This window comes from Rhagoletis pomonella, unplaced genomic scaffold (genome assembly GCF_013731165.1).
Source record: "Rhagoletis pomonella isolate Grant_MI unplaced genomic scaffold, Rhpom_1.0 Rhpom_scaffold_00007, whole genome shotgun sequence".
In the NCBI taxonomy this organism is placed as follows: Eukaryota; Metazoa; Arthropoda; class Insecta; order Diptera; family Tephritidae; genus Rhagoletis; species Rhagoletis pomonella.
The window spans coordinates 39,788,297-39,805,224 of record NW_023458561.1 but is presented as its reverse complement, the minus strand read 5'-3'; the positions used below and the strand labels follow the sequence as shown (position 1 = coordinate 39,805,224).

General features: G+C 36.0%; 2 protein-coding genes across 3 annotated transcripts in view; both read right to left on the bottom strand.

Annotated features, from left to right (window-relative positions):
* Window positions 1-1,732: 1,732 nt before the first annotated feature.
* Window positions 1,733-10,627, bottom strand: LOC118742785. The gene is made up of 5 exons (XM_036475128.1): window positions 7,960-10,627; window positions 6,386-6,495; window positions 3,541-3,722; window positions 3,051-3,291; window positions 1,733-2,454 (listed from the first exon to the last, which is right to left on the bottom strand). The coding sequence occupies exons 1-5, from the start codon at window positions 10,027-10,029 to the stop codon at window positions 2,313-2,315; spliced, it is 2,745 nt and encodes a 914-aa protein (XP_036331021.1). The 5' UTR covers window positions 10,030-10,627; the 3' UTR covers window positions 1,733-2,312.
* LOC118742786 (serum factor response D) overlaps window positions 10,194-16,928 on the bottom strand; it is a 68,552-nt gene continuing 61,817 nt past the window's right edge. For both annotated transcript variants that reach the window (XM_036475130.1, XM_036475129.1), the window contains exon 3: window positions 10,194-10,716. In XM_036475130.1, the coding sequence (XP_036331023.1) occupies window positions 10,653-10,716 (64 nt within the window). In that variant the 3' untranslated portion in view covers window positions 10,194-10,652. The remainder of the gene's footprint in view (window positions 10,717-16,928) is intronic.

The following is a 16,928-nucleotide window of genomic DNA, read 5'->3' as shown; positions in this document are numbered from 1 at the left end:
TTTAAACATATCTACATATTTTGTTTCTACTAATATCAACCTCGTTTTTTGTTGCGATTTTTAAATGGTTTATAATTCGGGTTACATTTCGAATTTCATTAGACTATTATACATAATTAAGTATATTTCACTAAATGCTCTCGAAGTTTCCGCAAGGTCCTCCAACGAAAGAAAAAGACAATGGAAAATCGTGTTTTCTTATCATGAACTTTCAATAAACATTTACAAAGCTTCCACTTTAACAAAAAAACAAAAATTAAATGGAGAGCTTCTTTTTAATTCACAAAAAAGGATATCTAAGTGAAAACTCCCTATTTTTTATGCACCTTTTCGTCCAAATTTAATGCGGCTCTTCAATTTTTTGTGGTCCTTAAAAAATATGGCATTTCAAGTATATATTTATACGCTCATAATATTTTGGAGCTTTCGCAAAGTTTTCATAAAGCTTTCGTGTGGAACTTTAGCAAAAGAAAAAGTGAATGGAAAGTTGCTATTTTGAGACACAAAAAAGTGTGTTTACAAAGCTGTCAACGAAACAAAAATAATGCAACGAAAAATTTTGATTTTTAATTTCGGACCGGAAGATATGTAGGTAAAAGCTGAACATATCTCCTCAATCTATGCCGGTGATGGGCACTACCTTACCCGCGGGCAAAGCTCTTTTAAGCTTTCTATACATTGTGTACAGGCGCGTGCAGAGTAAAAGCCCTCTCTGCCCGTCGCTGATCTATGCACATACAAATATATACGTATTGTGCCAATTAAACCCCTTAGCTTTAAGGACATTTCCAAAGCTTTTATGGAACGCTTCAAAGCTGCGTAGAAGCGCTCCTGAATTCTAAATAAACCATCTCATAAAACGTCCTTTTTTTCTTTATATCTGTATAGCTATTACTTTCTGGGTTTTGTGCTCAGAGTGATTGTATTTATTTAGATTTTTCATAATTTTCCAGTTTAATTTTGCTTTTAAGAGAATCGATTATTGTATTCATTAACAATTGATTGTACAAAAATGCAAGTAGTTAATCGAGATTTCACTGTAATTAATAATTTTTAATATTTGCCTAGTGTAAGTTGTTTAAAACACGTATATGTGTATGCCAAGCGCCAACAGTTCCCAACAAAAAAGTTCGTTTGTGAAAAATTCTTCTACCAGCATCTCCACACGTACTAAAAGTTATCGACACATGAAAGTAAAATTTAATTTTTGGTGATCAGAATAAATTAAAGGAAATTCATCAAATTCAGTCGTATGTATAGGCAACAAACTCCTTAAATAATTATAAATCTTGAAAAAGTCTGAGAAATAAAGTTTTACACAAGGAAATATATATTTGTATATTTTTAATTTTTTATATGTACTCAAATAAAAAATAATATAAACACATAATAAAAATAAGGAATCGTCCGAAAATAACTATAATAACACAAATAAATTGAGCAACCTGGCATTACTAGCTTATATGTATGTGTATGTGTATCTAGAGTTTTACTTTATTGCAGTACTGCTACACTGCAGTAAAAAATTCGAATACATATTTCAACAACCTCTCGTAAAAATTCACTATACTTGTATTAATCGATTTTTATTTATTAGATAAATGTGCTTTTGTTTGTATTTTTTCGAATTTCGTGTTGGCTAAGTAACAAGATACAATTATGACTACCAACTTCACTTTTTTAATATTTTTGTATATATGTATATATATTTTTTTAAATAAAATAAATGAAATTGACGATTTTTAAACTGCTTTATTAAAATTTTTACAGATTTTATTTTGAGTGAAATCTTAAGGGAAGTAATTTCAGCGAATTTGAAAATGTAAAAGCTTTCTCTAAAGTCTTGGAACAATAGAGGTGTGCTGTTAGACTGGAAAAAGCCCAGATAATTTCAAAAATCTTGAAAGCTTTACTTAACTACTAAGCCCTTCTATTTAACGGAGACATATTTTCTGTATTCATGAAGCTTTTTTTTTTTGCTTTTTCGAAATCATAACAAAAATTTATATGCAATACATGTAGAGTATTTAAGAAATTAACTAGGTAAATTTTACTTTTAAATGTCTACTCTTCAATGTCAAGTACATAAGAAAAATCTATAAGTGTATTTGAATTTCAAACTTTATACATACATAAACTTGAATACAGAAAAATTAAATTTTAAATTTATGCTACTTAGTACACGCATATACATACATATGTATGTATAACACAGTATACTTTAGACTACAATGCTAAAAAAAGTACTTTATTTCTTTAACGTTAATTTCTGTCGATACAAATAGTCCCGAATTTATTATTAGCAGACATTTTTAATGTAATAAATTAGATTTCTTAGTTTCAGATACATCACTGTCACTTCCCTTTTCTCGCTTCTCACAGAATTCTATCAAATAGGAGGCCACGCCAGATAAGGCCATAAATATACCGGCAAAATAAAATGCATTGTCCCATCTGTAAACGAAAAGAATAATTGTTTAGTTACGCATTAATCATAGTGGATAAGTAAAAGGATATTTTTTATCTAAAAGTATAATGCCGAATTTCCGAAAAAAAAGTTCGCCGTACACCCCTGAGTTTAAGGTATTTTTTGTAAGGCAATTTGAAAACATTTGTGACCCGTTTTTACATATGTCGGTGACACCTACACACATTCGGCGTAAAAAAAAATTATTGAAAATAATTCTACTGGAATAATCAAATTACCTTCCTAGCAAAAGTTTGCCTAATGATTTTTGGTGAATTTTAATTTAAATACATTAGGGTGATTAAAACAGAAATTTGGTGGGTAGAAACTAGACCTGGCTACTTGAGGTCAGGTCAATGCACTTTGGCACAAAAAAATGTCTCCTCAAGACAAGCACAGCTATATATATTACTTTAAGATCCGACTGTAAATGCCGAAATATGACGAAATGTACGGCTACGTTTGGCTAACATTTTTTTTTTGCCTTGCCAAAAGTACTTTACTCTCCGTAGTGTGCGGACTTCTTTTTTGTACGCTCTAAGGTACATAGATTTGTCTCAACGAGTTTATTCACTTAACTTACCTCAGTGTCATTTCGTAAATAGCACCAGCAATGGGGGGTCCTGCAATCATACCGACACCCTGTACCAACAGCACTAATCCGTAGGCACATGTAAAATCATCTAAATCCACAATACTGACCAAAATGCTGGGTGTAAATGAAAATGAGCTGGCAAATGTGAAGCCAAATATGATGCACATTAACAGAAGTAAACTATATTGCGACACAAGGATGGGCATTAGTAACACCGACATGCCACATACTGAAAATAGAGTAGTAAAAAAAATTGTATAAGACAAATTTTCAATTTTCAAAAATCTTTAAAATTCTTAGAGCAATCTTAACATTTTTTTTCTTAAAGTGATTTTGGTCCGTATGCATACAGGCCTACGTATTTCAAAAGTTATGCTACCAGCTCAGAATGGACCTGAAGGTAAATGGAATACCAAAATCACTTCCAGTTGATACGAAGAACTTATTCATCATTGTTTTTTTTGTAGTTTGTACTTACCCACCATACATGCCGAATAGCAGACATTAACATTCATCCAAGAACGATCACCCACATAGCCGAGTCCGATCATGCCAATAGTTTGGGCAACTCCAATGGCCGAAATCATCATCGCACTGTCCGCGGTTTCATAGCCATGTATTTTCATGTACTCAGGTAGATAAAGGTATGGAATAATAAACCTGTAATTAAGAAGAATATAGGATTTGAGCTGAAAAGTTAAATTAAAGTTAAATTAAGATAACTTGGTAACAATATGTATAAAAAATTAGCGCATATAGTTTAGTTTGACCTAATGTTATATGGTGCCTTCGAACGGCAACTGCGTTTCTTATGAGTAGATTTTTCACGACAGAAGTAGACTCGGATGTTTGCCATGACTTGAAGTTATTGCACCTGCTGGAACCTGGCTTTCACCAAGCTGCAGAAGACACCCCTAATCACGGAATATGGCTCTGTAACTTATGTAAGTGGTATATAAAAAATGGTTGTGGTGGCAACGAACTATTTAAAAATGCAATCATATGAGTCTCACAGACAGTGATCGGACTTCAAAAAAATTCTGTGTGGTAGAATCTGGAGAAAAATGTGGTAGATCTCTGGGTTTGTACAAAAATTAACAAAATTCTGCAAGGTTTCACCTAAATTGAAAACTTTTTAATTAGACTCTAAGCAATATTTAATTTTAGTATAATAAAGTGCAAGATTGAAGTTGCTAAAAATTGCGTTGAATTTTGACCATTTTTTACAATGACAGTGTAAAGCAGTTCCTTCCATATCAAGATATTTTTCGAACATTTTCTAAGAAATTTCTGCAACCTTGCGGAGCGCTGCCAGCTTTTCTTTTTATCACATCACGATGTAGCGAACAAATGTGGCACGTTTCAGAAACCGCTACTTGCGATTTGCCGATTTTGACAATTCTCAAGTAAAGATGCACTTAAATTTGCTAATACTCTAAAAAAAAAACGCCATTTTTTAACATTTTAGCTATTAAGTATTTTTATAAATCATATATTTTGCAATTTAACACAATAAAACCACGTTTTCTGTCGAAAAATTTATTACTGAGAAAATTTACTATTTTACATTCGGGTTTGTTTACGTTTTCTTGAGAAATTTCACCGTCGCCGGGAATGGGGAATCTTGTATTATATCATTCTTGTTACCATATAGTGTTTAGTGTTGGACAATTTTTGCTCCTAAAATTAAGAAAATTATGTCGAGCAAAAATAAAACCACGCAAAAACGCGAATATGTGGTAGATTTCAGACCTTGAGTGGTAGATGTGGTAGATGCTCAAAAAAGTGGCAGATCTACCACAATGTGGTAGAAGTCCGATCACTGATCACAGACGTCAATGCGTTAATGAAATAAAAAATTATAGTTTAAAAAACTAAAACCTCCCTATTATATAGAAATCGCTGCATCTTTTAGACATTTTTAGTCGCAGTTCAAAAGAGAGAAATGTCGAAATCACTTCTACCTTGTTATGCCTTGGTCCGCCCTAATATATAAACCAATTTCCAAATAAAAAAATACTAGTCGTCTCCTTATTTTCTATATTCTTCAGTTCTGTGGAAAAGGAAAATGTTGAACCACTCTAATGTACATTAGTATGTACACATACATATGTATATTAAGCAATAAAAATAAAAGCGTTTTAACAACGTCGCTTCAAGTATGTACATTAGGGTTGGTCGAATTGTTCGGACGAAAGTTTTTCGACAAATCGCGTGGCATTTGCGGTTTATATAGATAATTTTAAGAGAAAATGTAGAAGAAACTATGTATATGTCGGAAATGGGTTTCTAGCCCGCGAATTTTTTAAAGAAAAATTTACTTTACAAAAGTTTATTTTTTTTTTGTTCTATAGTTACAACTAATGGATGCAAAATGCTTATTTTTTAGTTTATAACATTTTTAATTATCTTACTATATTTACCACGCTATGTTCAAAACTATAATTTATCATTACATTGTTTAATTTTTTTCATAAGTTGTAGAACAAAACTATCCCGCACTGACAGCAAACAGAATTTTAAACGGAAATATCGGAAAGTATGAACATTTGCACCAATGGATAAATAAAGAAAATTTAGAAAATAAAATATAGACATTTTGTATGCAACTCGCAACTCATTTCCGCCGCATAGTTTCTTCTACACTTTCTCTTAGAATTACTTGCAGAATCATACGATTTAGTAAAAAATATTGGCCCACCCTAATGTACATGCATACATACATATGTAGGCACATACATGTATACATGCGTCTGTAGCAGCTGCCAAAATTGTTTCAGATTATTTAGGTTTTATTATTTATAAAAAAAAAGCGCTCACACTCATATGCAAATGACTGTCAAATAGCACCACCCAATTTGAATAATATAAACTACCACAATGTTTTTCTTATGGACCACTGCTTTTTGGCATCAAAAATCATAAATTTTTTTTTGGTTTTGTTTTATAATTTTGCCCGGTACATCAAGTTAAAATTCTATGCCGCAGAATAATAAACTGGAATTTTCTCTAGAGTTCCTTGGCCTTGGGTTCCATGGAACCGTGACATAAAGTCCATGGAACAACAATTACACAAATACCTATAAATGACTATAAGGTTTCAGCTTTTGAAGAAACGTTCATTATATAAAAGGGACTTTAAGCTTAATACTTTAGATTAAAGATAATTGGCCTTATTCATAAAAAATAAAGTAGCTTTAAAAAAGGTTTATAAACTGAAAAATTTATGAAAACGTCACTTTGTAAAGCTCTTTAAACCTACTTTTTTTTATGAATAAAGCCCAATGTCTATATAAAAGTTCCACAAAATAAATTTTACTTACCAAATGAATGAAAATAATGTTGATAAATTAAATAATGTAAATTTCATATCCGCAAATAACGAAAAATCGAAGATCGTCTTCACAGTGTCAAACAGACTTTCGTACCACGTCTGAAATGATATAAATAAATGGGCTATGTATTTATTTTTAAATTAAGAAATATGTGTGTATACAAAAAAGAAAATGTGCATACCCTGCAAACCAAAGATCCCAAAATCTTTATGAGTTTAACAGTATCGGAAGTTTGTTCCGAATTCCTCAAGGAAAATCATATGAAGTGTTTGACACGAACTCGTAAAGAAATTTCTTAAAGAAAATTCGGAAAAATTCATCACAACGCAGCATTATTTTCATTTCTTTATCGATTTTCTTTAGAAATTTTGTTAAAACATCGAAGTGTGCACAGTACTTTTCGTCTTAGACAATTTTAACGAATTCTTTAAGATTTTCCTAGTATTAAAAATTCTCGGAAAGGATGGTTTGCAGGGTACATAGCGCCAGTTTGATTTGAAAAACTTCATATTTATCTACTTAACAACATATTCGGAAAATATTATCTAGAGCAAAAAGCTAGCATCAAACTTTAAGTTGGTTTCTTACTTTGTTTGGCCAACGGGTGTTTTTTTCTATTGTTCCTAAGCAGCGTGAAAAAGTATTAAGTCACAACCTAAACCGGACATTGGCAGTCATTACAGCATACCTGACTAAAAAAGTTTTTTTTTTTTTTAAATAGTTAGAAAAGTTCTTTGCTATTGTATAGATGGTACTCGTATTTTGATGGAAGCCTGTAAGGATTGGCACCAACGTTCAAAAGATACGCAAGGTATTATGGTGGTGCTTAAAATATCGACACCATGGCGAACCGCTTTATCGACAAAATAAAGACATCCGCGAAAATTTCAAAATTTATAAAAAATTTAGGGATCGTTTCCAGCGGCTCAAGTAGCACACTGGTGTATAACTTGGTGTAAATTTGTGAATTTTGGTACGAATGCGACCCCAAAAATTTGTTTAAAATTTAGAAATTTTCGTGGGAGTCTTTACTTTCAATGTAAAACACAATGTAGGGGTGGCGCATACAAAATTTAGATGTTTATATTTTATGGATCACCCTAGTATGTACCACAATCAGCTGAAAGTCGCTCAATACCCATTGGCTATAAGTAAGTCACTTCGTTCACAAGAAGCCTACATCTTGGCACTTTCCATATCAACACCCAGAGTTTGGGATATCATCTTACAGTCTATGAGCACTCTTAAGTACGTAATATGCGATTTCGGCGTTACGTGATGTTCTCCTACAGTTACTACTCATTCATTTGGATATCTTTTAGAGTCCGGTAATACATCTTTTGTCTCCCAAAAACCGCGCTTTAGTTTTGATTTTGAGAGCCAATTTATAACTCTCCCTATCTCGTTGATATAGACCGCTTTGAGGAGGTCTAATTGACCAACGCAACACAATCCAGCCTAAACTTCATTTAACTTGTCTTAACCTAACTTTACTTTTTTCTCTGCTACCTGAATTATTCGTCTTTTTTAATTGCTAAGATTTTATAAAATTTAATACTTACATCTTCTTCCTCCTTTGCGATCGTCGTCATGGAGTTTCTGTAGATATTCGGACACGAGGATGCACGTAATCGATAGCGATGTGTATTCAACATCGCGCCACGGTAATGTATTGAGTTGCGATGTATTCGCATGTTTTTCAGGAAATTCGAATTTCGTATTGAGGTGTTGTACCTCAAACTTGAGCGTGTCATCGGCTTCTTAGACTTAGATAGTCGTCGCATTCCGCTAATACTATCGGTACGTGCCCTTTTTGTTGGCTTATTGATTGTTTCATTTTCCGGTATCGAAATGATTGCCCGACCGTTATTTAGCTTTCTTAAATTACCCTCTATAAGTCCTGCGGTATCGTTTTTAATTGACATATAGTAAGTTTCATCACTCAGTATATCGACTGAATTGTGTCGCAAACCATTTGGCTTAAGATCCACAAAGGATGTGGTTGCATTTTTCGTGCTGAAAAAATTCTCATTAAGTGAGTAGCGTGAGTTGGCGATATTTCCATCGTTACTGCTATTCCGTTGATACTCGCGTGGCGTTGGCGGGAGTGCGTTGGAATAGGCGTCGTGAAAGTTGCGTTCCACAGACAAAGATGTTCGAGAGGGCGTTTCACGATCCAGCGAATTCTTTTCAGATGGTGAGAGTGTCTCCATCGAAGCCAAGTAGCTTTTCTTTGCATCTTCAGCAGCACTTTCGGCAATACCGCCCATCATTGTGTCGTCCGGTGAGCCAATCATAGTCGCCGTGGGGTTGGGACCAGCCGAAGACATGGATAATAAATTTTCACGTGAAGGTGCATCAACTCCATCCTTTTGCCGTAGCGAGCGCCGACTCAGACTCTTGATCTCGTATAGACATTCTAATTCCTGCGAAACTAAGAAAGTCGGTAAGAATAATTCGCTGCGATAGCGTTTCATCACAAACTCATGCGGATCGTTAATTTGCTGGTTAGCTTCGGTGTTGTTTTTAGTCACCAGCGTATCAAGTACAGCTTCCTTTGTCACACCAGTATCAAGTAGTTTTTTGATTTCTTCGAGACACACGCTTGAATTGGAAAATGTTGTCACACTTTGTGAACGACTTTCCAGACGATTTTCCTCGATTAGCCAATCGGGATCGCGCATTAGCGCGCCACACACGCAAGTATTCAGCATTGTGCCGGCAAGTATAAGCGTAGCACCGCGCCAGCCGTAGTTATCGATTAACCATTGCGTTAGTGGTGCATAAAGGAAGGTGCCGATGCCAGTGCCGGATGCGCCGATGCCCGTAGCAAATGTGCGTTTCTTATCGAACCAGAAGGCAATCGATACCACTGCTGTGACGTAACCAATACCCAGTCCCAACCCAGAAACTATGCCAAAAGTCAACATTAGCATTTCCACTGAGTTACAAAGCGAAGACAGACCAAAACCGAAGGCGGAGAGCAGTCCACCAAATATCGTCATCTTACGACAGCCATAATTATCCACCAGGTTTGACCAAATGGGTCCCATAAGCAGTGGCACCGAAAAGAACAACGAACTAATCCACGCAGTTTTCGATGGTGACTCTCCGAAATAGTCCAACAATTCTGAATTGATAAGACCAAAGGAAAAAGACAACCCATCTGCGATGAGAGAAACAACGAGCGAGGCAAACACCACAACCCAACCGTAGCCGCCATCTGGTATTTCTGGCTTTTTCTTATCACTAGAGCCCGAATCAATCGAGTCGCCCGATTCGTTTGAGATTAGACGAGTACGTTTCTTCACATCATTACCCTCCAACATAGCCAGTGTTGTTGTGGTGGCGGTAGTGATGCCGCCATTGGCATCCTCAACTGTGATGAGACAATGCCTTAGGAGACGTTCATTGGGGGCGTAATCTTCGTCAGCACTATGTAAGTCGCTTGCCGAGAGGTCACAGAATTTAACCTCGGGAAAGAATTCGTGCTTGAGTGATTTATTTAGTGGTGTGGTTGTGGGTGTTGGCGTCATTGACGGAACGATCGACTGCATGTCCGTCGGCGTGGATAGTTGTTGATAAACTACACCGTCTGGTTTACTTTTTGTGTTTGTTTGATTTGCAACCATTTTGGGTGATTTTATGTGTTACTATGCGGGCTACCAGATGAGAGGATGTGCTGGATGAAAGCTCACTTGCGTGAAGGTTAGTATAAAAATTTAAGTTACTCAGTTACAGGTGTGTGTGTTTTTGTTTTGTTGTTCCAAATGGTTGTTTTGAAATTGTTTTGTTGTTTTTTTAGTTTTAGCCTGATTTCTTCTTGAACACAATGGATTTCAGCAAAGTTTCGTTTATTGTACTCGGCCTTATTTGTTATTGAATTTTCTCTTTTTCTTTTGTTTTCCACTACTTAGCCTTTGCTTTTGCTACGTTTAATGGGCGTAGCGTATGCCAGAGCTCTGTGAGCGGCTCTTCGTCAATTTGACGTTCTCGAGTTCACACTTATAAAATGCTCCTTATTTTTTTCGTAGGTATGTATGTATGTACGAAGATTTTTATGTAGGAGTTTCAAAGCTTACCACGTTTTTCAAACGTGGCTATAACGTCTGCACCGTTCTTATTTTTTTCTGATACAAAATAATTGAAGCACCATAAAACTCGCTGGGTCTGAAGCCGCAGCTGCAGTGGTGACAACGGAGCCTGGCGTCGCTTTTTACGACTGCACGCGTCCACAATAGGTGCGGATGTGCGCTCACAGCAGAAAACCAACTGTAGTTATAGCTGCTTTTAAGTATATGAATCCAAGCTGCAAGTCTCTGAAAGTAAATAAAAATTTGATATTAGAAAATTTTAATAGTCGTATTTTACAAAAAAAAAAAATATAACTTTTTTTCTCCGCAAAAAATTATTAAAATTTTATCAAGCATTCTTGTCACTTTTAGAGGTACCATATCCGGTCACTAATAGACTTCGCCATCTATTAACCAGGTTCTTGATATTAAGGCGTCGATTAGGAGTGGATTTTAAAACTGATTGAAAATCAATGCCAGGAATTGGAACTAAGCCAATGCTTATACGGTATAGAGTCACTCTTCCGTCAAAGGTGTTATGATTTCAAAATGTAGCTTTTAAAGTACTCTCTGATTTTACGAAATTTCGCCTTGAAAACACATATGAATTGGAGTTTCCCGATCTCACACAGTTTCTGAGGAGTGATTAGAATAATTGCAATTTGGTTGATTAAGATAAGTTTGCAAGGTAAAAGGAGACCTAAGTAATGCAGTGCGGAGATTTACAGTTTAAGACATAACAGTAGGACATCCACAATTTTCAAGAAGTCCCTGCAAAAATCGTTGGACCATGTAGTCTATTTGTGGTAAATTGGAGTACTTACAAAAGTGTTCCTCTGTCATGCTGGAGCGGACCAACTCGATCACTGCTCGTGTTTTAACGGAACGTAATTGAAGTTGAGCATTTGAAAGCACATTTGCATGTCTGGCTGTAGCTGAACGTGTAGAGATGCTCGCTGTTAGTTCTCAACTCCCAGCATGTTCGGGTTCGAATGCCGTCAGAGGCAACATGTATTTTTTAATTTTTGTCTTGGTTTTTATTAATTTCGAAAAAGCATTTGAGAAGAGAAGAACAAAAGCGTGTACAAACGAAAAAATATAACAACAATGACATTCTTAATATGTTTGAGTAGTTTTGTGCTACTCTGATGCAACGCAGGGTTGGTGGAGTATATGGTCCTGCCCTAGGACATCGCAATGTTAATTGGACGATATTTTTTATATGAATTGTGGTTAATTTTGGAGTACTCACTCCTTGGTCCTTAGGGAGTACTCTTTACACGCATGCATGGAGTAGTCGCGTGGAGTAGTTTTGCAGGGGTCCGTCAGAATATGCTTAATCTGTAGAGGCAGAGTATGCTTAAAGCAATTGAAAGTAGCGAAGGTATCTATCGCCACCGACTAACTTTTGATAAGGGTTACTCAATAAACTTTTGGATTGGTATAGCAGTGAAGGCTTGGTAGTTAACTCCGCTAAATGATATCTGGGTATATTGAGCCTCATGCATAAAAAGTGTGCTTAAGGTCGATACGATTTTCAGAACAATTTCTTGAGCTTGAGCTCAATCCATCGATACAAAAATGAAGTGTGAGCTTAAGCTAACTTTTTATGCATGAGGCCACTGCATTGCCCTTCTGCCCTTGATAGGAAATTATGTAGATTGGGATCGCAAAGCAAAAATTGTCTTATACTTGGATATAGTTCATTGGAAATAGATTGGCGCTTACACATATGTTAGTGTTTGGCCGCTGTGATGTAGTGGTAAGCAGCGCGCGCTTCCACTCCGCAGCACCAGGGTTCAAACCCTGGTCAAAGCAACATCGCATCGTCCCTCGGCAGGCAATGGCGAACCTCCGAGTGTATTTCTGTCATGAAAAACAGCTTCTCACAAAAAATACAATCGCTGTTCGGAGTCGGCGTAAAACTGTAGGTCTCTCTGCTTTGTGCGACAACATCAAGGCACACGCCACAAATCGGAGGAGAAGCTCGGCCAAACAGTTCATTGGAAATAGTCGGGTATAAAACTGGATTAACGAGACTGTTATCAGATCACCTTTTCTTCGATGTTGCAAAGTGAATGTGAAGAAAATGGGACAAAGTCCAAGGCTGGCCTCCCGGCAGACCTTTACAAGTCTCTGTCATAAGACTTGTGTTACAAACAGAGTGAAAGCAAAGCTGAATACGGAGATGAGGAAAAAGTTGAAGGAGTATTGCTTGCGATTTATAACCCACACAACATCCTAATCTTCGTTTCCGCTCGCACTATGATAACGTTCGTACAACTGCTTTACTATTTTCCTTCTTTAGGTTCAGCTTCTGATTCGGCTTCGCTTCTACAATGGTTACCACCTAAACATAAGGTGATCACAGTTTTTCCGCCTATCTTGGGTAACCACCTTCAGAAGCTCAGACCCCGAGGTTGGAAAACATAATTATTAGCTCAGTAAAATGACTTAGCTTCTTTCGGATTTTTTTTTGTAAAACTGTCCATACATATGTGTAGTGCTATTATGTAACCAGTGAGATTAAATTCAGACTCAATACTTGCACTGATGGAGTGAGTTCAAGCTCAAGAATTTGTCGAGTCGGAGCTTAAGCTCACTTTTTATGCATGAGGCCCAATATCGCAACTTTGCGCAAAGCAGGTTGAGCGTGGTTTGGGCTGCCATCAACTTACTACTTTATTTAGTAAATTTTATTAAGTGGCGCCAAAAAAATGTTTGTGTATAATTTCTTATATGAAATTTTTGCACATGCGACTTTGTACATATTTGTATTTGTATAACATACATTTAGGCACCATGTGCTGTTAGTCACCTAAATACTTTCCATAGTCTGATATCAATCCTAGTGATACAGAGATTCGAGTCACCAAAGAAAGAATCTGCTACAGACATTTTAGTTAAAATTGTGGGTCGATTGGACCTTACTTTCTCTCCTAAAAAGTTTGACTTTTTTTAATCGACTTCAGAAAGAGAAAGAGCCTATCAATTCGTCGGAATATTCTTTCCATGTATGGTACCGCATAACTTTCGATATTTCGTTTTATATTGGAAGGGTGGTACCTCAAGGGTTTTTATACCCGAGCGCACTTGTGCACAAGGGTATTATAACTTTGTTCACATAACGGTTGTTTGTAACAGGCAAAACGAATCGAGATAGATATAGACAAATGTATACATAAATGATCAGAATGAAAAGAGAAATCGATTAAGCGGTGACTGTCTGTCCGTCCGTCCGTCCGTCCGTCCGTCCGTCTGTCCGTCTGTGCACACGATAACTCGAGTAAAAATTGAGATATCATAACGAAACTTGGTACGTGGACTTCTTTTGGGCATAGGACGGATGGTATTGAAAATGGGCGAAATCGGACAATAACCACGCCTACCTCCCATATAACGGTAATTTTCAGAAATACGAAAAGTGCGATATTTTAGTAACTACTGAAGATAATTCACTCAAAATTGATATTTACAATGAGTTTTAGACGAAAAATTAGAATATTAAAAAATTTTGGCAAATGGGCGTAGCCACGCCTACTTATGGTTACATGTGTATATCTTGGTAACCGCTGCACCAATTTCTTCCAAACTTGGCACAGTTGTTGGTCCGGCTACAACATACCAAATGGCCGAGAATTTTTAAAATCGGACAATAACCACGCCCACATCCCATATAACGGTAATTTAGAAAAATACGAAATCCTCGATAAATCAGTAAATATTAAAGCTAATTTATTCAAAATTGATGGTTGCAACAATTTTTTACCAAGAAATACGCTTATGATACAATTTTGGAAAATGGGCGTGGCACCGCCCACTTATGATCACATATATGTATCTCGCTAACCGTTCTAGCAATTTGTACCAAGCTCGTTATGGTTATTGTGCTTGCCACATAAAAGCAAAGCGTTGAAAATTATTGAAATCGGACTAGAATTACGACCGCTTTTCATATAACGGTATATTTCAGAAATGCTTGAAACTGCAATATTTCGAAATTTAAGGACGCTAATTTACTTAAAATTTATACACCCCGGCTTATCGTGTAGCGGTAGCTTTCGGAAAGGTGGAAAACATATAACGGGTGATTTTTTAAGAGCTTGATAACTTTTTTTTAAAAAAAAACGCATAAAATTTGCAAAATCTCATCGGTTCTTTATTTGAAACGTTAGATTGGTCCATGACATTTACTTTTTGAAGATAATTTCATTTAAATGTTGACCGCGGCTGCGTCTTAGGTGGTCCATTCGGAAAGTCCAATTTTGGGCAACTTTTTCGAGCATTTCGGCCGGAATAGCCCGAATTTCTTCGGAAATGTTGTCTTCCAAAGCTGGAATAGTTGCTGGCTTATTTCTGTAGACTTTAGACTTGACGTAGCCCCACAAAAAATAGTCTAAAGGCGTCAAATCGCATGATCTTGGTGGCCAACTTACCGGTCCATTTCTTGAGATGAATTGTTCTCCGAAGTTTTCCCTCAAAATGGCCATAGAATCGCGAGCTGTAGCGCCATCTTGTTGAAACCACATGTCAACCAAGTTCAGTTCTTCCATTTTTGGCAACAAAAAGTTTGTTAGCATCGAACGATAGCGATCGCCATTAACCGTAACGTTGCGTCCAACAGCATCTTTGAAAAAATACGGTCCAATGATTCCACCAGCGTACAAACCACACCAAACAGTGCATTTTTCGGGATGCATGGGCAGTTCTTGAACGGCTTCTGGTTGCTCTTCACTCCAAATGCGGCAATTTTGCTTATTTACGAAGCCATTCAACCAGAAATGAGCCTCATCGCTGAACAAAATTTCACATTTCGAACCGAACACTGATTTTGGTAATAAAATTCAATGATTTGCAAGCGTTGCTCGTTAGTAAGTCTATTCATGATGAAATGTCAAAGCATACTGAGCATCTTTCTCTTTGACACCATGTCTGAAATCCCACGTGATCTGTCAAATACTAATGCATGAAAATCCTAACCTCAAAAAAATCACCCGTTATTTAATAATTGCGCCGGGTATTTAATGTTCGGCTCCGCCCGAACTTAGACTTTCTTACTTGTTCCATACTAATTTGGTTTAGTTCCGATGACTTGATCATGGACAAAATAACGGCAAGTAACGAATTACATACGAATTATTTGTAAATATTTAGTCAAAATCTGATACCTTTAAATCGAAAAGAGTTGAAGCAAATTCTTTTGGATAAAAATATAAAGGCCAAGTACCGTTAGGCTAAGAGAAAGACGGCATGCAAAGAGTATTAAATAAAGAAGCTTACATAAGAGGGCGCTGGTAAAGAATTCGAGCGTAGTATGCTTTTAATACTGATTAATTTGATTAATTTGTGCTCATCTATTCAACTCCAAAGTTCACACGTGCACGCAGCGCAGTTCATATTGGCGCATATATTTTGAATTTTTAAATTTGTTACAAATTTTAAACTATTTGATTTATTTGCTATACATACGCACACATATCTGTACAAGCCTTGTTTGTTCAAAATTATATTTTCTTAAGGTATTAATTTTTATATTTACGCATAACCACATAACAAAATTAAAAAAAAATCGACCGCAACATAAATTATATTTCACACATTGCGCATTTTAAACTCCCGATACCTGATAGGTTTATTTGAAAGTTTATGTTTCACAAATTTTCTAAGATTTTTTCGCATCACAATTAAGTACCCGACATAAACAGGAAGCGACAATCCCATTACAATTCTTGCGCGAGACTGTTTTGGCGACGGCAACAACAAATTTTTCGTAAAAACCAAAAATAGTGCCAAAATAAAATTATTTTAATTTTTCTTCAATTCGACCTCATAAAAATAGAAGAATACTTAGCAGAAATTAAAAAAGAAAATTGTCAAGACTTCAAGCAGCGCGAGCGGCTAAATGCACATACGATAGAGCTACATATGTACATTCTTGCATGGGTCGGTATGTTTGTATGTACATATGTACATTAGAGCGTATCACAAAAAAAGTTCTTTGTTTTAAGCGGTCTTGAACACTCACTGTGAGAGTATTTCAGGAGTGAAAACTTTTTTGGCACCCTGTAAAAGCAGCTAAATCGTTCTTTTCTATAACTACTTTATTTCATGTCCGATTTCTATAAACACCGTTGTAAAGGTGTGAAAAAGCCTATATACTTTTATGATCCAAACTTAACCAAATAAGTATGGGACAATTCTTGTTACTTTCCGATAGGAAAGAACTATCGAAATCGGTTCACGAGGTCCAAAGCCATGCGGTAACATACATAAAAAAAATATAAAAAAAATTCCGAAGAATTCATACCCTCATAATTTTTTTTGGAAGTCGGTTAAAAACCGACTTAGTTGTTTTTATAGTGTTCCGTAACAACTTTTACTTTTCTGAAACACTCTCCTTCCTAAAGACTGTTGGAATTGCTTCGATCAAATTAAACTTTTTTGGCCCACACATCGTG

Bases quoted from the DNA above. Each gene is read 5' to 3' on its own strand.
- LOC118742785 (XM_036475128.1), bottom strand. From the start codon at position 10,029: ATGGTTGCAAATCAAACAAACACAAAAAGTAAACCAGACGGTGTAGTT. The intron at 6,496-7,959 runs GTAAGTATTAAA...ATATCATTTCAG, and splicing joins TCGCAAAGGAGGAAGAAGAT to ACGTGGTACGAAAGTCTGTT. The intron at 2,455-3,050 runs GTAAGTTAAGTG...TTTCGTTTACAG, and splicing joins ATTTACGAAATGACACTGAG to ATGGGACAATGCATTTTATT.